The sequence below is a fragment of the Urocampus carinirostris genome, chromosome 4 (assembly GCF_059441175.1).
Source record: "Urocampus carinirostris isolate Australia breed hairy pipefish chromosome 4, RoL_Ucar_1.0, whole genome shotgun sequence".
Lineage (NCBI taxonomy): Eukaryota > Metazoa > Chordata > Actinopteri > Syngnathiformes > Syngnathidae > Urocampus > Urocampus carinirostris.
In genome coordinates this window covers 14118220-14139911 of record NC_142352.1, presented here as the reverse complement: position 1 = coordinate 14139911, position 21692 = coordinate 14118220, and the positions used below count along the sequence as shown (strand labels likewise).

General features: G+C 39.0%; 2 protein-coding genes across 2 annotated transcripts; both read right to left on the bottom strand.

Moving 5' to 3' along the window:
• Positions 1-1857: 1857 nt before the first annotated feature.
• Positions 1858-13326, bottom strand: LOC148366894 (BTB/POZ domain-containing protein KCTD12-like). The gene is made up of 4 exons (XM_088333718.1): positions 12288-13326; positions 9644-10445; positions 3780-5610; positions 1858-2969 (listed from the first exon to the last, which is right to left on the bottom strand). The coding sequence occupies exons 2-3, from the start codon at positions 10288-10290 to the stop codon at positions 5445-5447; spliced, it is 813 nt and encodes a 270-aa protein (XP_088189844.1). The 5' UTR covers positions 10291-10445; positions 12288-13326; the 3' UTR covers positions 1858-2969; positions 3780-5444.
• A 147-nt stretch (positions 13327-13473) lies between these two features.
• LOC148366893 (uncharacterized) lies at positions 13474-18939 on the bottom strand. Its single transcript, XM_088333717.1, has 2 exons — positions 18572-18939; positions 13474-15721 (listed from the first exon to the last, which is right to left on the bottom strand). Exons 1-2 carry the CDS (start codon positions 18630-18632, stop codon positions 14748-14750), a joined length of 1035 nt encoding a protein of 344 aa, XP_088189843.1. The 5' UTR covers positions 18633-18939; the 3' UTR covers positions 13474-14747.
• Between the last annotated feature and the right edge of the window lie 2753 nt (positions 18940-21692).

The following is a 21692-nucleotide window of genomic DNA, read 5'->3' as shown; positions in this document are numbered from 1 at the left end:
GCGAGGGAAGAAGTGTGATAAACCACTTCGGTTTGTCCGACGCCAGCAAATCTGCAAAGTGTCTTGGCCGGCTTTCCGTCCTCCTCCAGCGAAAACTGTTGCCCTCCTACGTTGCCAGCTTTTAGTTTCCATTATTTCCAATCGTGGACCCAAAAGGCGCCATCGTCCTTCAGTTTCCGGCCCAGATGGTCGGATCGCGGCAAGACAACTCGTGTCCAGGCTGCTTCGTGCTCGGCCTGCTCAATGGACATAATATATCTGGTTTGATCAGTTTAATTTACTGGGGCATTTTAAAATGTTTCTTTTTTTTTCTTCTCCATATATGTTGAAGCCAAGTTATATTTTGGCGTCGGATTAGCACAAAGGGCTACTAGTTTATGCACATTTCCTAAAAAAATAGTTCTTATGCTATTACTTCCTCATTATTACTCGTATTACTTTGTTATCACTATTATTACTCTATTATTACTCTATTCTGCTATTACTCTATTACTCATTATTTTTATTGCTCTGATTTTACCTGTATTACTCTTATCACTGTGTTATTACTCTCATTACTCTATTATCAGTCTTTTGTTGATGTTAATACTCTGTTATTACTTTGTTATTACCTTAATTATACTTTACTCTTTCATTATTATTACTCTTATCACTCTCAATACTCTGTTATTACTCGCATTACTCTTTTGTTTATTAATCTGTTATTACTCCTATTACTATATTACTTTGTTATTACTCTCACTACTGTTGTTAATCTGATTTTTCTCTTATTTCGTTATTACTCTCATTACTCTGGTATTACTCTTATTACTCTTATATTACACTTTTACTATTGTTATAACTCTGGTATTACTCTTATTGCATAAGTATTACTCTTATATTAGTCTTTTATTACTGTTATTAATCCGCTATCACTCTTAATACTCTGTAATTACTCTCATTATTCTTTTATTAATCTGTTATTACTCCTATTACTATATTACTTTGTGATTACTCTAATATTACTCTCATTACTCTTATGAATCTGTTTTTACTCTTATTTCTTTAATACACTTATTACTCTTTTATTACCCAGTTATTACTCTCTTATTACCCAGTTATTACACTTATTACTCGTATTACTCACATTACTTTTGATAATCCGTTAGTACTCCTATTTATGTTATTATTCTCATTACTCTTATTAATCTCATTCTTACTCGTATTACTTTCATTACTGTTTTTATAATCTGTCATTACTCCTATTACTCTGTAATTATTCATTTATTATGCTGTAGTTATTCTTCTTTTTCTGGGCCAAACATTTTTCTAATAAAGTATTTAATCCACATTTACGTTATAGTTCTGAGGTCGTGAGATCAAACCCCCTGTGTGGAGTTTGCATGTTCTCCCCGTGCTTGCGTGGGTTTCCTCCGGGCACTCCGGTTTCCTCCCACATTCCAAAAACATGCTTGTCAGGTCAATTGACCGGTCTAAATTGTCCCTAGGTGTGAATGAGCGAGTTGTCTGTCCCTGTGTGCCCTACGATTGGCTGGCAACCAGTTCAGGGTGTCCACTGCCCGAAGATAGCTGGGATGGGCTCCACCACCGTGACCCTACTAAGGATAAGCGGTGCAGATAATGGATGGATGGATGGATATTGAATCCAAAACGGTACTTTTATGAGCATATTTGTTTGCTTTGAATTATGTCTAAACACAAATGCCACACTTTTGAAGAATGTTACTACAAAACTATTATTATCATTATTTTACTTTGGTGGGCTTATGAAAGGTTTTTTTTAAAACACAAAGTCTCAAAAAATATTTTGGGATCAGAATTAACAGCCATAGACAAAGGAATGTGTTGCATAGCATGTGGGTTTTGTTGTTTGTTGTTTATTTAAAATGTTACATTCAAATAACACTTTCGAAGAGTATGACCGATACTTTTTGGAACGTTTTTCGTCTTTAAAAAAAACGATGCACACGAAAATTGTTTCGAATAACTATATTGAGCGAGCTGTGTACAGTCGTCACAATATCCACCCAAAAACAAAATCTTTCTTTCATTTTTTTTTTCAAAATCTCACCCAACTTTTAGCATGTTGAATGCATTCTTTGCTGGTTACCTTTTTATATCTCAAAATGTTTACAAATGTCACAAAATGGTCGCAAAAATTGTCTAGGGTATGGTACGACAACTGACTTGCAAAGTAGTGAGCTACTTAGCATTAACTTTAAGTTAGAAATGTAACGTTTTAACCCTTGAGTTACTGCAGATTGAAAGCATCAACTGTAAGTTAAAGTCTTTTAAGATCGTTTAACCCTTGAGTTAGAATTCTAAATAGGGTTTAAACCTTGAGTTATGGCGGATTTGAGCGGTAGATTTGAGTTAAAGCTTTAAAGCTGTTTAACTCTTTAGTTGTGGCAGTTTTAAAGCATTAATTCTGAGTTAAAGCTTTAAAGATGTTTAACCCTTGCATTATGGCAGAGTTTAACCATTAAAGAAGTTTCAACTCTTTAGTTATTACAGCTTTAAAGCGTTAACTCTAAGTTAAAAATGTTACATGTTTTAACTTGTGAGTTATTGCAGATGTAATGCATTAACTGTGAGTTAAAGTCTTTGCAGATCGTTTAACCCTTTGAGTTAGAATTTTAAATAGGTTTTAAACCTTGAGTTATGGCGGATTTTGAGCAGTACATTTGAGTTAAAGCTTTAAAGCTTTTTAACTCTTTAGTAAAGGCAGATTTAAAGCATTAATTCTAAGTTAAAGCTTTAAGGATGTTTAACCCTTGCATTATGGCAGCGTTTAACCTTTAAAGCAGTTTCAACTCTTGAGTTACATCAGCTTTAAAGCGTTAACTCTAAGTTAAAAATGTTACATGTTTTAACCCTTGAGTTATTGCAGATGTAATGCATTAACTGTGAGTTAAAGTCCTTGCAGATCGTTTAACCCTTTGAGTTAGAATTTTAAATAGGGTTTAAACCTTGAGTTATGGCAGATTTTAAGCGGTAGATTTGAGTTAAAGCATTAAAGCTTTTTAACTCTTTAGTTGTGGCAGTTTTAAAGCATTAATTCTAAGTTAAAGCTTTAAATATGTTTAACCCTTGCATTATGGCAGGGTTTAACCATTAAAGCAGTTTCAACTCTTGAGTTACAACAGCTTCAAAGCGTTAACTCTAAGTTACAACTTTTTTAAATCTTCTAACCGCTGGGTTACCATTTTAAATAGGTGTTTAACCTGGAGTTATGGCATATTTAAGCTGTGCATTTGAGTTAAAACTGTAAAGCTGATTAACTCTTTAGTTATGGCAGCTTTAAAGCATTAATTCTAAGTTAAAGCTTTAAAGATGTTTAACCCTTACATTATGGCAACCTTTAGAGCAGTTTCAACTCTTGAGTTACATCAGCTTTAAAGCATTAAGTTTAATTTAGAAAATTAACATTTAAACCATTGAGTCACCGCAGATTAAAGCATTAACTAAGTTAAATCCTTCTAAGATTTTTTAACGCTTGAGTTAGAATTTTAAATAGGTGTTTAACCTTAAGTTAATGCATATTTTAGCAGTACATTTGAGTTCAAGCTTTAAAGCTGTTTAACTCTTTAGTAAGGCAGCTTTAAAGCATTAATTCTAAGTTAAAGCTTTAAAGATGTTTAACCCTTGGATTATGGCAGCGTTTAACCTTCAAATCAGTTTCAACTCTTGAGTTACCGCAGATTTGAAGAATTAACTGTAAGGTAAATCCTTTTAAGATTGTTTAACGCTTGAGTTAGAATTTTAAATTTGTGTTTAACCTTGAGTTATGGCCTATTTAAGCAGTACATTTGAGTTCAAGCTTTAAAGCTGTTTAACTCTTTAGTAAAGGCAGCTTTAAAGCATTAATTCTAAGTTAAAACTTTAAAGATTTTTAACCCTTGGATTATGGCAACGTTTAACCTTCAAATCAGTTTCAACTCTTGAGTAATTGCAGATTTAAAGCATTAACTGTGAGTTTAAGCCTTTTAAGATCTTTTAACCCTTGAGTTACAATTTTAAATTTGTGTTTAACCTTGAGTTATGGCCTATTTAAGCAGTACATTTGAGTTAAAGCTTTAAAGCTGTTTAACTCTTTAGTAAAGGCAGCTTTAAAGCATTAATTGTAAGTTGAAGCTTTAAAGATGTTTAACCCTTGCATTATGGCAGCGTTTAACCTTTTAAGCAGTTTCAACGCTTGAGTTACCACAGATTTAAAGCATTGACTTTGTTAGAAATTTAACCTTTTAAACCATGAGATCCCGCAGATTTAAAGCATTAACTCTAAGGTAAAAATGTAACATGTTTAAATCCTTGAGTTACCGCAGATTTAATGCATTCACTGTAAGTTAAAGCCTTTTAAGATCTTTTAACCCTTGAGTTAGAATTTTAAATAGGTTTTAAACCTTGAGTTATGGCGGATTTTAAGCAGTACATTTGAGTTAAAGCTTTAAAGCTGTTTAACTCTTTAGTTATCGCAGCTTTAAAGCATTATTCTCGGTTAAGGCTTTAAAGAGCTTTAACCCTTGGATGATGGCAGAGTTTAACCTTTAAACCAGTTTCAACTCTTGAGTTACCGCAGATTAAAGCATTAACAGTAAGTTAAATCCTTCTAAGATGTTTTAACGCTTGAGTTAGAATTTTAAATAGGAGTTTAAACTTGAATTATGGCATGTTCAAGCAGTACATTTGAGTTAAAGCATTAAAGCTGTTTAACTCTTTAGTAAAGGCAGCTTTAAAGCATTAATACTAAGTTAAAGCTTTGAAGATGTTTAACCCCTGCATTATGGCAGAGTTTAACCATTAAAGAAGTTTCAACTCTTTAGTTTCATCAGCTTTAAAGCATTAACTTTGATCTAGAAATGTAACGTTTTAACCCTTGAGTTACCACAGATGTAAAGCATTAACTCGAAGTTAAAAATGTTACATGTTTTAAACCTTGAGTTATTGCAGATTTAAAGCATTAACTGTAAGTTAAAGCATTTAAGATGTTTTAACCGAGTTAGAATTTTAATATTTTTTAAACCTTGAGTTATGGCAGATTATAAGCAGTACATTTGAGTTAAAGCTTTAAAGCTTTTTAACTCTTTAGTTGTGGCAGCTTTAAAGCATTAATTCTAAGTTAAAGCTTTAAAGATGTTTAACACTTACATTATGGTAGCATTTAACGTTCGAAGGAGTTCCAACTATTGAGTTGCAGCAGATTTAAAGCATTAACGATGTTTAACTCTTCAGTCATAGCAGATTTGAACAAGTACCTTTAAGTTAAAGTTCTAAAGCAGTTTTAACTATCAAGTTAAACCAGCTCAGAACATATACAGCACATTTTTAAATTTCTTACTTGGAAAAAATATCATTTGACTTATTGGTTTACTATTTAACGCACCGGAGCCACAAAACGTAACCGAAATTTGGCCCATCGGTGCCTCTGAACCGGTCATGGCGGTTCACCGGCTGAAGACGTATTCAGTATAGCTTGTCCACAATTTGTCCTCGCCGGGGTCGCCGCTGGCGCTCGAACAGGCGCCCGTGGAGTTGCAGGCCACCATGCGAAAGCCCGACTCGGCCAACCTGTCGAACGCCTGCTCCAGGAAGTTGTACTTCAGGTAGTACCTACGGATGCCCAGCAGGGCCAAAATGCAATTGATAAAATGTGAAAATAGGAATAAGTGAGAGAGAAAGAAAAATGAAGAAAAGGAAAAAGAGGAGAAAAAAAGGAATAATAATGATAAAAAAGCAAAGAATTTTTTTTTCGGGGATACACGTAGCAGCAAGATGGTCACAATGATGTGAGCTCCCTTTAGGTTTGGGTAATGATCTTCCCATTTTAACTGTAGATTCAAATAAATCGAGGTAAATCAATTGAATTGTGGTTTACTTTATTAAAATAAACCATAAAGTACTTCTATTAACAATAAAATGGCTGCCTCTGGCCATTGGTGTGTGATTATGTAAGTGTGAAGCACACTGTAAAGCGCTTTGGGAAGTCTTCAGTGACTTGAAAAGCGCTATATAAATACAGACAATCATATGTCAAATAAATGCAAATTTCTCAACCAATGAGCCCTTAAATAAATGTACGTTTTTATCCGGCTACCAGCCTTCCTATGCAGAGTTTGCATGTTCTCCCATGCGTGGTTATCCTCTCACATTAAAAAAAAAAAAATGCATGTCAGGTTAATTGGCCAAATTGTCCCTAAGTGTGAATGACCGAGTGAGTTGTCTGTCTCTGTGTGCCCTGCGACTGGCCAGAAACCAGTTCAGGGTGTCCCCTGGATGGACTCCGGCACCCCCGTGACCCTACAGAGTATAAGCGGTGCAGATAATGGATGTACTGTACATACTTTGTAGTTGGTAGCCATTTTTAAGGGGAGAAAATCGGCACTGTAACTGGTGAAATTGTAGTGTTGGTGAGTATACTGGACTGTCTCAGAAAATTAGAATATTGTGATAAAGTTCTTTATTTTCTGTAATGCAATTAAAAAAACAAAAATGTCATACATTCTGGATTCATTACACATCAACTGAACTATTTCAAGCCTTTTATTATTTGAATATTGCTGATTTTGGCTTTCAGCTGAAAAAAACTCAAAAATCCTATCTCAAAATATTAGAATACTTCCTCAGACCAAGTAAAAAAATAATTTTATAACAGCAAAACTAAATCAAACATTTGAAAATGTCCATTGATGCACTCAGTACTTGGTTGGGAATCCTTTTGCACGGATTACTGCATCAATCCGGCGTGGCATGGAGGCAATCAGCCTGTGGCATTGCTGAGGTGTTACTGATGCCCAGGATGCTTCGATAGCGGCCTTCAGCTCATTTGCATTTGTAGGTCTGGTGTCTTTCATCTTCTTCTTAACTATACCCCACAAATTCTCAATGGGGTTCAGGTCAGGGGAATTAGCAGGCCAATCAAGGACAGTGATGCCATGGTCAGTGCACCAGTTACTGGTGGTTTTGGCACTGTGGGCAGGTGCCAGATCATGGTGCAAAATGAAATCCTCAACTCCATAGAGCTTTTCAGCAGATGGAAGCATGTAGTGCTCTAAAATCTCTTGGTACACAGTTGCATTTACTCTGGACTTGATGAAACACAGTGGACCAACACCAGCAGCTGACATGGCTCCCCAAACCATTGCTGACTGTGGGAACTTCACACTGGATTTCAAGCAACTTGGATTTTGCTCCTCTCCAGCCTTTCTCCAGACTCTGGCGCCTTGACTTCCAAATGAAATGCAAAACTTGCTTTCGTCTGAAAAGAGGACTTTGGACCACTCTGCAACTGTCCAGTGCTTCTTCTCCATAGCCCAAGTCAGACGCTTCTTCCGTTGTCTTGAGTTCAGAAGTGGCTTGACCATGGGAATACGGCTATTGTAGCCCATTTCCCGGACACGTCTGTGAACTGTGGCTTTTGATACCTGGACTCCAGCTTCAGCCCACTGTCTTTGAAGCTCCGCCAAATTCTGGAAGCGGCTCTTCTTTACAATTTTGTTAAGGCTGCGGTCATCTCTCTTGGTTGTGCAGCGTTTCCGGCCACATTTTTCCCTTCCAACAGACTTTTTGTGGATATGCTTTGAAACTGCACTCTGTGAACAGCCTGCTCTTTGAGAAATTTCTTTTTGTGTCTTACCCTCCTGATGGAGGGTATCAATGATGGTCCTCTGGACAGCAGTCAGATCAGCAGTGATTTAGTTTACTGAACCAAGCTGAGTGTTTTTAAGGCTCAGGAAACCCTCGCAAGGTGTTTCGAGTTAATTAGATGATTCAGGTGATTAGTTGAGTAGCCTACTTGTATACTTTTTCATGATATTCTAATATTTTGAGATAGGATTTTTGAGTTTTCTTAAGCTGTAAGCCAAATTCAGCAATATTAAAATAATAAAAGGCTTGAAATAGTTCAGTTGATGTGTAATGAATCCAGAATGTACGACATTTTTGTTTTTTTAATTGCATTACAGAAAATAAAGAACTTTATCACAATATTCTAATTTTCTGAGACAGTCCAGTATTATTGGTTGTTTTTTATTTCTTGCATTTTGAACTTTTTGGGTTTCCGTATTAATTTTTGTTTGTATTTTGAAGCGCTTTATTTTCTGTTACTTAAAGATCCAGTGTGTAATATTTGCCCACTAGATTAAAACCAGTACCGATAGCACAGCAACTACTAGGTATGGATTCTGTTATGTAAAATGAATACTGATTTCTAAACTTATTAGTTTTTTAAATAATAAATTCACATTAGTATGATAGTTCTTGTATTTTTGCTTGGAATTCAAATTGTGTTTTCATACCTGTCAACCTGTACGTTTTTGCCGTACAAAGTACGTTTATTATGCATTTTAAGACGTGTACGGCGTACAAGAAAATCTGTACGGAAAAACGCAAATTTGTTAATTATGGGTACCATCCGAATACACCGACTATCACGAAACGGCAAATCAATCAAGTCAAATGACTTCGCCGCGGAAGCCTCTATCTCGGTATCGTTTTTTTCCTTGCAAACAAAGCGAGAGGTTTTATGCTGCTGTGCGCATGCGTCTGCAGCCTCGGATTTCATGTGGTAATTATGTAGTGAAAGGAAGTCCGTCTCTTTTTAGAGAACCGGCTTTTTGGCTCAACTCATTAAAGAGAGCCGACTCTCATACGGCTTACTTGCTTTGATGCATTATATTACGAATTATTATGTTGTATAAAGAAGTTAAGAAAAAAGGGAAGTATAAAAGGAGACAATGAAAAAATACAGGTTTTTGGTTATCCCTTTAATCGGTATATTCATCCATCTATCCATTATCTGCACCGCTTATCCTAAGTAGGGTCGCAGGGGTGCTGGAGCCCATCCCAGTAATCAGTATTGTCATGTCCTGCACGGTTGTCATGGCGCCCAGCTCGCCCCGCCCCTTGACACCAGCTGACCTGCATTTCCTGATTACTCCAATGGGTACTTAAACGCTCCTTTTGGAACTGCCCTTGGCCAGATCGTTGTTTACCCTTGTTGAAAACTTTTTGATACCTGTTTATTCTTTTTTTGCTTGTTGGACTTGGTTGCACTCCGATGTAACATTCTGAGAGATTCCTGCAAGTTCTGTTTAATCCCGTTAAATGCCTAGTCTGTAGTTTTGCCTGCATTTGAGCCTGCTTTGTTTTGTTTTGGGTCCGTTTGTGTGTTGGACAACTTTTCTTTCTCAATTAAAGTGACAGATCGTCTACGCAAATGATTTCCTACTTCCTGCTTCCTGACCCGTTTCATGACAAGTATATTACCAACAATAATTTGATGCAGAAAATTAATTAATAATTTGAATAAGAAAATGTATTATTCTACTTAATTATATTTGCATGTATTTTTTCCTTCTACAGTGAACGTCCAAGCTACTTCATTTTTAAAAAAAAATTTTATAATAAACCTCATTCATGTCGAGCAACTCAGGATCTCACAACAAAAGATTTTTTTTTGTATTTTGTAAGGGAAAATACGACAGTTTTAAAAGGCATGGAGCTGTGGAGGTTGACAGGTATGTGTTTTGTTCTACTAAATGGAAGATTTCCGTACCAATATGAGGCACTAAATATTACACACTGTCCCTTTAAATATGTTGTGTTATAGAACTTGCGTTTTGAACCTCTTGGTTTTCCGTAGTACCTGGATGTGTACTTGTCCGGGGTCCGATCCGGATCGCGACTCTCATTTAGCGTGTCCCCAAAGACCTCCTTAGCCAGACCGATTTTGCTGCAGACGGTGATTCGGGCCACCCTTCGGAACTTGGCGTCCGCTTGGATGTCCCGTCCGATGGTGTACGAACCCCGGTACCCCACCGTGATATACCCGCCCGCCGCAGGGGATCCAGGGGACCGCAGCGCCGCATCAGACGACGGAGAGGAGATGCTCGTCATACTAGCCGCGATCGGGCTGCTCATCTCGGCTTCTTCCTCTGTCGTGGTGGGGCTTTCCGAACCGGGTCCCGCCAGGAGGGTCACCAGTTCGGGAATTCGGTAGAAGTCCGCCTCCTTCTGCAAGCGCCTCCGCTCCTTGAAACTCTCCGGGAGGAAGAGCTCCGAATCCCGCAGGTAATCCAAGATGTAGCGGAAGAGAAAACCGTCCCGATCGAAAAAAAATCGGCCTTTGCTGTCTTTGGGGAGCTGCTCCGGAGAACTTTGGCCGAACTGGGTCCAGAGCAGCGTACCCGGTACGGATGTCAGCGTGGACAAGCGGGTCACGTAGACTTGGCCGCCCACGTTGAGCTCCACGATTGAGGGGAAAGTCGAGCCGAGGATCTCGGGTTGTGTCATCTCTCTTGGAGGGGGAGAAAGTTCGGGTGTTGTTTCCGAATTTTAGGAGTGCTTTTGGTTTTATAAGGTTCGGTTCGAGGGGGAGGAGAGCGAGGCGTCGCTTTTACGTTGTGCTGCGTTCAAGGACGCCCTTAAATCTTCCTCTTATATTGCTTCTGTGTAACAAATATAGTAGAGCCCCGGTAAACGATATAAATCATTTGTTTGGTGGGGATTGCAAAGTTTAATTTCCCATATGGCGGGGGATAAAAAACTATGGTTTATAGCTAACACCTTACGAACCCCTGGTACCCCAAAACTCCACCTCCCGTTCGTCCCGATTAGTCACTCCGGCATTGACTACGCTTCCTTATGTGCTTGCTGTGTGCTGTCACAACTGCTAGATAATAATAATAATAATAATAATTTCCTTGTATTGTCATTCTGTGTAACAATGTACACAGAACGAAATGTCGATTGCACCTGACCCGTTGTAGCGAGCCGATGCAGCCGCAGCCAACAGAGGGCGCCGCCGACCACTTTTTAAGTCTTAGGAATGACTCGGCCGGGGCGCGAACCACCGACCTCCCAGTCTCAAAGCGGGCGCCTTACCTAGATGGTAGTATCCCACGAATGGCTGTGGTTTTCTTAAATTGTAGCATGAAAATGGTGAAAGTAAGAAATGGACTATTTTAAATACAGTCCAAACGCCAACCCAAACCCCCAAAAAGATGGAAAAAATAACAATTTATCCAAGCACTGCTAAGAATTTCACATACTTGAACACGCAACAAAGGGAGCAGCAATGTCAAGTCAAGTCAAGTCATGTTTATTTGCATAGCCCTTAATCACAGAGTCTCAAAGGGCTGCACAAGCTCATCTCATCTCATCTCATTAGCTACACCGCTTATCCTCAGTAGGGTCGCGGGGGTGCTGGAGCCCATCCCAGCAATCTTTGGGCAGTGGGCAGGGGACACCCTGAACTGGTTGCCAGCCAATCACAGGGCACACAGGGACAGACAACTCACTCGCTCTTTCACACCTAAGGACAATTTGGACCGACCAATCCACCTGAAATGCATGTCTTTGGAATGTGGGAGGAAACCGGAGTGCCCGGAGGAAACCCACGCAAGCACGGGGAGAACATACAAACTCCGCACAGGAGCTGCATTTGAACCCACACAGGAGGTTCCCAAGACATGAACTGTGCCGCACATGCGCTAACCACTGCACCTACATTTTTAACTGAGTCACTCTGGGTGATATTACATTTGTCAATGTTCAGAGCAGCTTTTGAGAACAAGTCACTGCATTTAGATGGACCAAGAACTAACATTTTGGTCTTTTTAGAGTTAAGGCGCAAGAAGTTGAGTGATATCCATTCTTTTATCTGAGTGAGGCAGGCCTCCAAGTTTCCACAGTTTAGTGTGGCAGATTCCTCCATTGGAAGATATAGTTGAGTGTCATCTGCATAGCAATGGAAACTGATATTATAGTAGCGAATAATATCTCCTCACTGATGCCTTCCATGACATTGGGCTGGCATATACAGTAAGTTCTTGTTGATCCTTTCCTGTACTCAGGTTGCATGTGAACGGAGCTTCTCTGCTTTAAAATGTGTGAAAACTAGGCTTAGAAGCTCAGGAACCTTCAGGAGGCCTTCATGCTGATGTACAGTACACTGAAAAGAAAATTCTTGACGTTATCATTATCAAAGTTGCAGAGACCAGTGCTTTGCTTAGGAGGATTTTGATGTTTGAAGTAGCTGACTTAAAATGTGCGTAGTGAAGCTACCTCTGTGCTGTGAAGACATGAGAAACACCCTGTCTTCTAAAGGACAGTGTGTATTATCTAGTACGTCCCAATGGTTAAAAAAAACCTTAATTAATTAAAAAATAATAATTGATTTGAATAACAAGCAACATACTATAAAAACGAGCATTTTTAAAATACTCAAGAGATAAATTGCCTTTCTTTGATATAAGTTATATCACTTATATCATATAACTGAGCCTCACCTGGATTGTCCACCATCTTGTTACTACGGGTACCCAATGAGCCAAAAAGCTTGTGTTTGCATGCAGAAGACGTCTGAGAAGTAAATAAGAAGTACATTTGGTCACTTTGAGTAGCTGTAGTTTTGTATTCTAGTTGTGCTTTGTAGTACCTGTTTTTGGTTCCACTACACCAATGATTCCCAAACTTTTGCAGGGTGGCTCCCCAGTGTATTACTAACGCTCCCTCTTCTGTTGCACGTCCGCTTCATCAAAACCAAAATAGGTGCAAAAAAGTGATGCACCGCCCTTCTTTGGTGCAAGCTTCTTTTCCTTCTCGTTCATTGACTCTTGGACTATGTTTACAGAGTCCGCCATGACACTCAATGAGCTCACACCGTGGGTGTGGCATGGTGTGGTGCTTGCAAACTTTGAACCGCGTTTATTGGCTTGTACTATTATTAAAACTTCCCTTCCGATTGGTCAGCGCTTTTAAAACTTGAACAGTAACAATTGTGGTTGACCATAACTCCATCACTCACGACAAAACCTTGAAAAAAAACGCAGTACTTTGTGGTTACACAACCGCACTATGTTCAAACTTCTGACTTTGATCACCTTCTTCTTGCTAACCGCCCCCCCAGATCTTTCCACCGCCCCCAGGGGGGTACCGCCCACTTTGGGAACCATTGCACTACACAATTCAATGACATGTTAAGGTCAAATTATTCAGTGTCATTTAAGTCTTTTGTGACATGTTTACCCGGTTTATCCGCGTCTAATCTTGTTGTGAACGGTGTACGCTATGTTGTAATTGATGATAATAAAGATAATTCTGATTATAAAAGAGGCCTCAGTTTTTAATAGGTTTTATTTTCCAGCACATAATTTTACTTTAAGGCAGCACGGCAGCGTAGTGGTTAGCTCATGTGCGACACAGTTCTGAGGTCGTGAGATTGAACCTTCCTGTGTGGAGTTTGCATGTTCTCTTCATGCTTGCGTGGGTTTCCTCCGGGCACGCCGGTTTCCTCCCACATCCCAAAAACATGCATGTCAGGTTAATTGGCTAGTCCAAATGACTAAGTGAGTGGTCTGTCTTTGTGTGCCCTGGGACTGGCTGGCAACCGGTTCAAGGTGTCCCCTGCCCACTGCCCGAGGATAGCTGTGATGGGCTCCAGCACCCCCGTGACCCTACTGAGGATAAGCTGTGTAGCTAATGAATACATTTTCTTTATTGGGTTAATGCATCAGGAGGCATGGAATACAAGTGATTACAGGCACAACCTGATTTAGTTTTTGTCTTCTTCTGCAACTTCATCGCAGTTACTTTTCTTAGCATAGCAACTGCACTTTCTAGCGTAATGAATGACCGAGTCATTGTCTGCTGCTCTTCTCCCCCAAAACATTTATGCTCCGCTACATTAGTCTTTCTGTTAAGATTTCTCACACACGGAACAGACGAAAGGTTTCTCCCCAGTGTGCGCCTGCGTATCTCAGACTGCACAGAGAACAGGCAAAAGGTTTTTCCCCAGTGTGTGTCTGTCTGAGCGTCTTCAAGCGTCTGGTGTTCCTGGAGTATCTCCTCCCGCAGAATGAACAGGCGAAGGGTTTCACCCCAGTGTGGTGGGTAGGTAGATATTTGCTAGGTAATATTCAACTTTGTTCACTTACCAAATTGCAAACTTGTGTGTATTTCTCATAAATCAGCTGCTTTTTCCCAAATGCTGATTACAGTGTAAGAAATCAGATTTTTTTTTTCCTGAAAATTGAATATTTTTCTCAAATGTTTTGTCACCATTATCCCCAAAAATGTCAATTTTAATTGTTTGCTGCAAAAATAGTGATATTTCTTGTAAATCTCCAAATTTGTTGCTAACTCGAATTTTATTTTCCCCTGACCATTTTGCCCCCTCTTAACTTTGGATTTTCTTTTCGTCAGTTTATTTTGGCCGAATAGTAAGTGACTCCTATGAATATTCTCACATTCAACATAGGGTTTATTTCCAGTGAAGATCATTTTCACCTAAAATATAATTCCTTTCTGATTGAATCGCGAGAACTGACAAAAAATGTATAGCATTCGTTTAATATCCGCAATGTTTATACCTCTATGTACAGGTACACTAAGTATTATTTTAGTAATCTAGGGCAACTAATCAATTTTCTCTGCAATGTGCATTTTGTATGTCTTGCAAAAACTGTGTTTCGGGAAAAGGTTTTACCAAAAATTCAGCAGGCAAAAGGTTTTTCACCATAGTGCATTCGCGTATGTACAGTTAAACTCGCCTTTACAGAAAAAAACTTTACCACAAACTGAGCAGGCAAAAGGTTTTTTCCCATTGTCAAATTTGTCTCCACAGAGAACGTTTTTTTCTCTGTGTGTTCAGTTAGACTTGCCTTAGCAGAAAACGATCTTCCGCAAACGGTGCAGGCAAAAGGATTTTACCTTGTGTGTATTCTTGAGTGTCTTTTTAAATCTACATTTCAATAAAATGCTTTTCCACAGACTGAGCAAGAAAACGTTTTCTCTCCAGTGTGTGTTTTTGTATGCACTGTTAAATTTGTCTTGACTGAAAATGTTTTACCACAAACTGAGCAGACAAAAGGTTTTTCCCCAGTGTGTGTTCTTGAGTGTACTGTCAAGTGTTCGTTTCTGTTAAATGATTTCCCACAAATGAGGCAGGAAAAGGGTTTCTCCCTTGTGTGTGTGCTCATGTGTTTTTGAAAATAACATTTAACAGAAAATCTTTTACCGCATACTGAACAAACAAATGGTTTTTCCCCGGTGTGCGTCGTCATGTGCGTTGTTAAATTACTCTTTATGGAGAAACCTTTCCCGCACATTGAGCAGACGTAAGGTTTTTCTCCAGTGTGTGATCTTGTGTGAATCACCAGGGAGTCATTCTGTGTGAATCGTTTCCCACACTCTATGCAAGCAAAAGGTTTTTCTCCCGTATGTTTTCTTCTATGCATTTTCAAATGTCCCCTCTCTCTAAATTGCGAGCCACACACTGAACAGGCAAAGGGTTTCTCCCCAGTGTGTGTCCTTGTGTGCGCTGTCAGCCTCGCCTTGGCGGAAAACATCTTCCCGCAAACTGTACACACAAAAGCTGTCTTCCCGGTGTGTTTTTCTATGGTGTGCCTTTGTAGGGAATACTTGTTAATGAAGGTTTTGTCACACTGAGGACATTTTGTCTCTTTCGAGTCTCCGTCTTCATCCTCATCGATGTCAGTATTGGAGGACGTTACGTCATCGTCCTCCGAGAGTGGCCTCATGAAGCTGTCTGATTGCAATTCTTGACTCTCTTCTTTTTCAATTTTGACGGTGGTGATTGTCAAAGGAAAAATGGTGATTTCATCTTCCTGCTGTTCTTCTTTTATGTGAGTGGACTGTGGTTTCTCCGCCTCCTTCATATGCGGAAAAAACAGCTTCTGTTGATCGGAACGAAGTTCTTCATCTGCAGGACACAGGAAAAAGTCAATGATTACTCATGAGTCACTTTTGGTGATTTTCTGTCACTATATGTTCCATAGACAGAACACCCCGGGATATGGCTACCCCAGCATACGAAATTTTCAGTTTATGGTGAGAAATGTAATATTTTCCGCCCCCACTTTACGCATTTTCTCCACTACCACATCGACAACAAATTATTTTGGGTGCCCAAAAACAAGGTAACTCTTCAAGATCTAGTCAATGTTGCGTCATGTCGCTGGTCTGCTATTGGTTTTCGTCATAGGATCATGGAAATGCTGTTATACTGTTGGCTGAACTCCCTCCCACAATGCCTTCCCCTTCATTCAGTTCCAAATCTCATGTTCTTCATAAGACTTTGTGTGTCGATGATACAATACTCTATTTTCTTGTTCTGTATTCGCTATGAGTTCAAGGCTTGCAGTGATGCTTAAGAAACAAAAACATGACAATAATGGAAATAAAGCTAGCGATTATCAAGAAGTATGAAGAAAGCAAATGCATCGTAAAGTTGCAGGGCCGTAACTGCATGACAATCAGAACTTAATTAACTTTAATTTATAACGTTACAATTAAGTAGAAAAAAAGGAGGCAATTACGACAAGTAAATGTTACAAGTGCAATGTTTTAAAATCAGTTCAAATTTGAAACCACGGTTCCTTCATCCGCCCACATCCGCCCCCTCCAACACTGCATCCACCCACTATCTCCATTGTGCCAACAACCCGATCATCCTTTCATTTTATTTTTTATTATACTTCCATTATTTTATATCTTAGTTTTGTTTCTTAATACACCATTCGTTGAAGCCTGGTCATCCTGGAAGGGGGTTTACCTCGCGTACAGTCCCTTGTCAAGGTTTCTTCATTTTCTCATGCTCAGGTTTTTGAGTTTTTCCTTGCCCTCATGCAGGTTTTAGATCAGGGTATGGTGTCATAATAATCTGTGGTTTGTGCAGCCCTTTGAGACTCATTATTAAGGGCTATACAAATAAACGTGACTTGACAAGTAACGTCACAACACAGTTAAATAAAATGTCATTTTTACTTAACATTATGAATAAATGTACACGTGATTAAATCTAACACACAAATAATCAACATACGAAATACTTACTGTATACTATTTCATCATTTTATTGTTTTCATTTAGGGTACCGGCGGTTTGACCGCATTAGCTACAGTTTATACATACATACATCCCAACCTTTTGACATTTTGTCACACACTCTACCTTTAAGCGCGAGAAAATATAAAAAAAAACAATGACATGTGACTTTTTTGTATACGGAAGTGGCAAACTTTTACCAAAACAAAAAAAATCAAATGTGATCGGTGGAACGGGTTATTCAGGCACAAAGACTTATCTCTCTTCAAAATAAAGCAGCCGTAGACTAAAATACTACCCTCGAGTCTGTCATGGTGAAGAGGGAGCTGAGCCGAAAGGCAAAGCTCTCGATTTACCGGTCCTTCTACCTTTCTACATTCACCCATGGTCATGAACTGTGTGTTATGACCAAAAGAACATGATCCCAGATGCAAGTGACTGAAATGGGTTTCCTCCGCAGGGTGGCTGGGCTCTCCCTTAAAGATAAGGTGAGAAGATCAGTCATCCAGGAGGGACTCTGTGTAGAGCTACTGCTCCTCCGCATCGAGAGGAGCCAGTTGAAGTGGTCTCACCATTTGATAAGTGTTAGGAATTAAATATGAAAAAGTGTATCATTTACCAAATTGTTCGAATTAGTTATCTGACTCCATTAACCAAACACAACCTACATTCACCTAACAATGCGCGCTCGTTTCTTGATGTTAAAGATGACGAGAATAGCCAACATTTTCACACAGGAGCAGATTTAATTTCTTTAACTATTTAACTAAGTGTACTCCATCGAATATGGCCGAATTAGTGTCGCTCAAGTCTCTGTCAAGCCTCCTCTCTCGTTCTCTCGCTTTCTTCTCTCGGCCCACGTTTTTCCGCAAGCTGGTGGGCCGGCTCCTCCCATTGGCGTGCCAGGGAAGCCCCCACGTGGGCTACTCCATCTCGGAGAAGAGCGTCCCGATGTCTGAAAAACTCAAAAACGACACCGAGCGTTTCTGCGTCATCAGGGCCTTGCTCTCAAAACATCGCCCGCCGTCCCGCGTCAGAGTCCTGTTATCAACAGAACTACACAAAACATTCCGCATTCGGATCAGCGTGACCTGTCATTGAGCTTAAGCCTACTCGGTGAAAATCTTCATTGCACTCAATAAATGTAACTTGTATTCAATCGTATAAAATATTTTATAGTCCAATGTATAAAATCCTTGATAAGGATGCCTCCCTGGGCATGTCCCACCGGCAGGAGGACCCGGGGATGACCCAGGAAACGCTCGGGAGACTATGTCTTTAGGCTGGACTGGGAATGCCTCTGGATCCTGTCGGATAAGGTAGAAGAAGTGGCTGGGGGTAGGGAGGTCTGGGCTTCCCTGTTGAGAATGCTGCTCCCACGACCCGAACCCGGATAAGCGGAAGTTAATGGATGGATGGATGGAGTCAAGATTTGTGGTTGTTAAAAAAACGGTAGATTTTCTTTTTAATCATACGCGATGTTGAGGGGATGAAAAGCGGTAGTCTAACGTGTAAAGCGATCGTTTTGGTATGTATTAGTTATCACAGGTTTCTTTCTATCCCTCGCTATCAGACAATTTCACTTTGCTATTCCAACCTCAGAACAAATTCATGTCGTAGAAAGGGAGCCTACTCTAATAACCTTATAATATGTGTTATATGTATTTCGCGTACCAATTTTGCTATTTATCAGAACCACCTGTAGACGATTGTGTTGGGAACTTACAAGGTTGTGGCTGTATTTCCTCCCGTAGTCCGCTAAAGTCTTCCTTGTAATCGTCCTCCATTCTCGTGCACAATTGCGTGCTTTAATCACAATATTTAATCTCTAAATGAGTGTTTTGTGCCGAGTTGCAAATGCGTCGCGTCACTATGTTAGCCGCTAACGCTCTAAGCTAAACCAGCTCTAACGCGCTAGCTAAGACGCGCAACTGGAATAGTTTGTTAGGACACGAAAATTCTATTTATACCGTTAGCGTCAATTGAAGAAGCGACTAACTGATGACCCAGCAGCTTCAGTCCGCTCAATAATAATTATTTTGAGATTATTTGTTAACAACGATATGGTGAAGAACCGGCACGAATGAGGGCGCGCGCATGCGCACAGGGTTAGCTGGTTTAGGTAGGGACGGCAATTGCGTTTAGACAAAACAAGGGTTGGGTAGGGTTACTTTAACTGGATTACTTTCAATGACTTTTGGATTACTCCAATACCAAATATGCTAATAAAAGACAAAAGAAGCTAAATATGAATAAAATTATGACTCACAACACGTCGTAAGCTTTCTCTCCTGTCTTTGATATTTTTGTTCTCCGGCAAAACTAACATAAAATGCGACAGAAACAAAATGAAAATAAATCCAAACAGCTTGCAAACATTATTTTTGCCATTACATGTATTCCGTTACTCCCCAAGCCTGCACAAAATGTAGTAATTTTATTCATATTTAGTTTCTTTTGTCTTTTATTTGCATATTTGGTATTGGAGTAATCCAAATGTAATTGAAAGTAATCAAGTTAAAGTAACCCTACCCAACCCTGGACAAAACATACATCTTTTCCTGTTTTTGGCAGTATTAATTGAGAATTGTATTAAGTTAATCCATAAAGGGACAGTGTGTAGTATTTAGAGCTGCTTAGTGGGACAAAAAAAACTTTGTTTTTAATACTTGGCAAAATATACATGAACGATCATACCAATGTTAATGTTTTTATAAATATTTATAGGTCGAGAAAATGTGTATGTCTTTCACATAGCGATATCCGTGGTTATAGTCCCAACCATGTTTGTCTGGGTTCTTGCTGCTACGTTGTGCTCATTTGGCACAGGTTTTCGTTAGCATTACAGTGCCATCTAGTGGTTACATATTACACAATATACCTTTCAAAGCACGATTACCAGACTTTTCATAAAAGGAGAGAAACACTGAATTTTTTTTGCTACACATATTTAGTTTTTAGTGTTTGGGGGACTTAGGAAAGGAGGTAAGGGAGTGCGTGATGGAAGTGGTAGGAGAGATTTTCAGAAACACTGGGAATTTTGATATCGATCCGATCCAAGTAAATTCTGGCATGTATTGATCAATACCGTTTCGTTACGATACTTTTTTTTGTTCTTGACGAGTAAATACACATTGAAAGACATCCATTTTAACTTTTATTTGGACTTTTTGTTAAAAACAATTTGGAAAAACAATGACCTAGAGTTCGGCTGTGCACCATGTCAGCCATTTTGAGCAGGTACAACAACTGCATGCAGACAAAATATGTCGTCCCAGTCCGTTGTTTGTTTTGGGAGAATAGGTACTGAGTTATTTGACTAATGTTTGAATTTTAATAATGTTTCGAAATATGGTACAAAAGACGCTTTTCTGTTACAAAGGGCGAAGGCCCTGAACAGGAACATAGAGTGAAACTTTATCAGAAATATATGAGGGGGCAAGTCCATCCAAAATTTTGAGTAAGGCTTTCTGATCGCTGTCTAAAAAAATTTGGGAAATGAAAACATGTAAAAATGCAAAAATAAAAAAAATGAGGGAGCTACATAAACCACAAAATGAAGTAATAGAAAACAAGACATATTCAGAAAGGAGTGATAAGAGGCATAGCTTATTAGCTCTCATCCATTTACAAAAACAAAACAAATGCAAATATATATGTTTAAATTCCAAAACCTGACCATTTTTTAATGCTTCCCTTTTCAACCTTTTAATTCTAGATCCTTTTTTTTCTTCCTTCAAGACTTGAGCGTACCAGAAGAAATGTAGTCAAGGTTTACTCGAAAATAATCTGCAAATGTGTTTTGACTTTAAAAAAAAATATCTCATTTTATAAACTCCTTTTATCCTGTTGACCTTTTGGTTGTGTTTGCGGTAAGTAAATGCTTTTAGGTGACATCCAAATCACGATTAATCCATTTGTGTATCAAATTTCAAGATTTTCTTTATAATAATTTATACAGAATATCAAGGAAATGGTAATATTTTAAGAGATTTCTTAAGATCATCCACGTTAACTTCGGTCCACCTAGAAAAAATGTGTTCCGTTTCAAAAATGTTTTTTCTAGTATCAAGGAGGTGCATGCGTGTAGCTGAAATTTTATTTAATTAATACTTGAAAAAAGAAAAATGTTTGTCATTTGAATGCAGACAAGTTCTGGTATATGATGGTCTCCTTAACTCTAGTTGACCAAAGCAAGATAATGATGCTACATTTTTGCAAAAATTATAAGTAGTAGATTCGACAGGGCAGCACGGCGGCGCAGTGGTTAGAGCGTGTGTGGCACAGTTCTGAGGTCATGAGATCGAACCTCCTGTGTGGAGTTTGCTTGTTCTCCCCGTGCCTGCGTGGGTTTCCTCCCACATTCTAAAAACATGCATGAATCATGTTAGGTGAATTGGCTGGTTCAAATTGTCTCTAGGTGTGAATGAGCGAGTCAGTTGTCTGTCTCTGTGTGTCCTGTGATTGGCTGGCAACCAAGCTCAGGGTGTCCCCTGCCCACTGCCCAAAGATAGCTGGGATGAGCTCCAGCACCCCCCACGACCCTACTGGGGATAAGCCGTACCGATAATGGATGGATAGTTTCGACAATCCGCTCAACACTTTTTTTTGCCTAGTACGTAGGCGACATTATTTTCATTTATTTATTTTTTCTTTTTCTTTTTAGTACCAATTGTTTTAGCCTGGAAGCAGTTCATGAAGTTTGATAAATGAGTTCATAACCTCTAAATATCACAAATTAAGGCAAACATGTTGTTTTAGAATGTATTGCGTATACTCTTTTATACCTTTATTTCTATTTAATGTATACATCAACACCTCGTCCAATTGCTACCACCATATTACTT

What these genes read in the sequence shown, in the direction of transcription:
- LOC148366894 (XM_088333718.1), bottom strand. Translation starts at nt 10,290, where the DNA reads ATGACACAACCCGAGATCCTCGGCTCGACTTTCCCCTCAATCGTGGAG. An exon ending in CCGGACAAGTACACATCCAG is followed by an intron (nt 5,611 to 9,643) that starts GTACTACGGAAA and finishes GGGCATCCGTAG; the next exon opens with GTACTACCTGAAGTACAACT.
- LOC148366893 (XM_088333717.1), bottom strand. Translation starts at nt 18,632, where the DNA reads ATGGAGGACGATTACAAGGAAGACTTTAGCGGACTACGGGAGGAAATA. An exon ending in GGAAATACAGCCACAACCTT is followed by an intron (nt 15,722 to 18,571) that starts GTAAGTTCCCAA and finishes TGTGTCCTGCAG; the next exon opens with ATGAAGAACTTCGTTCCGAT.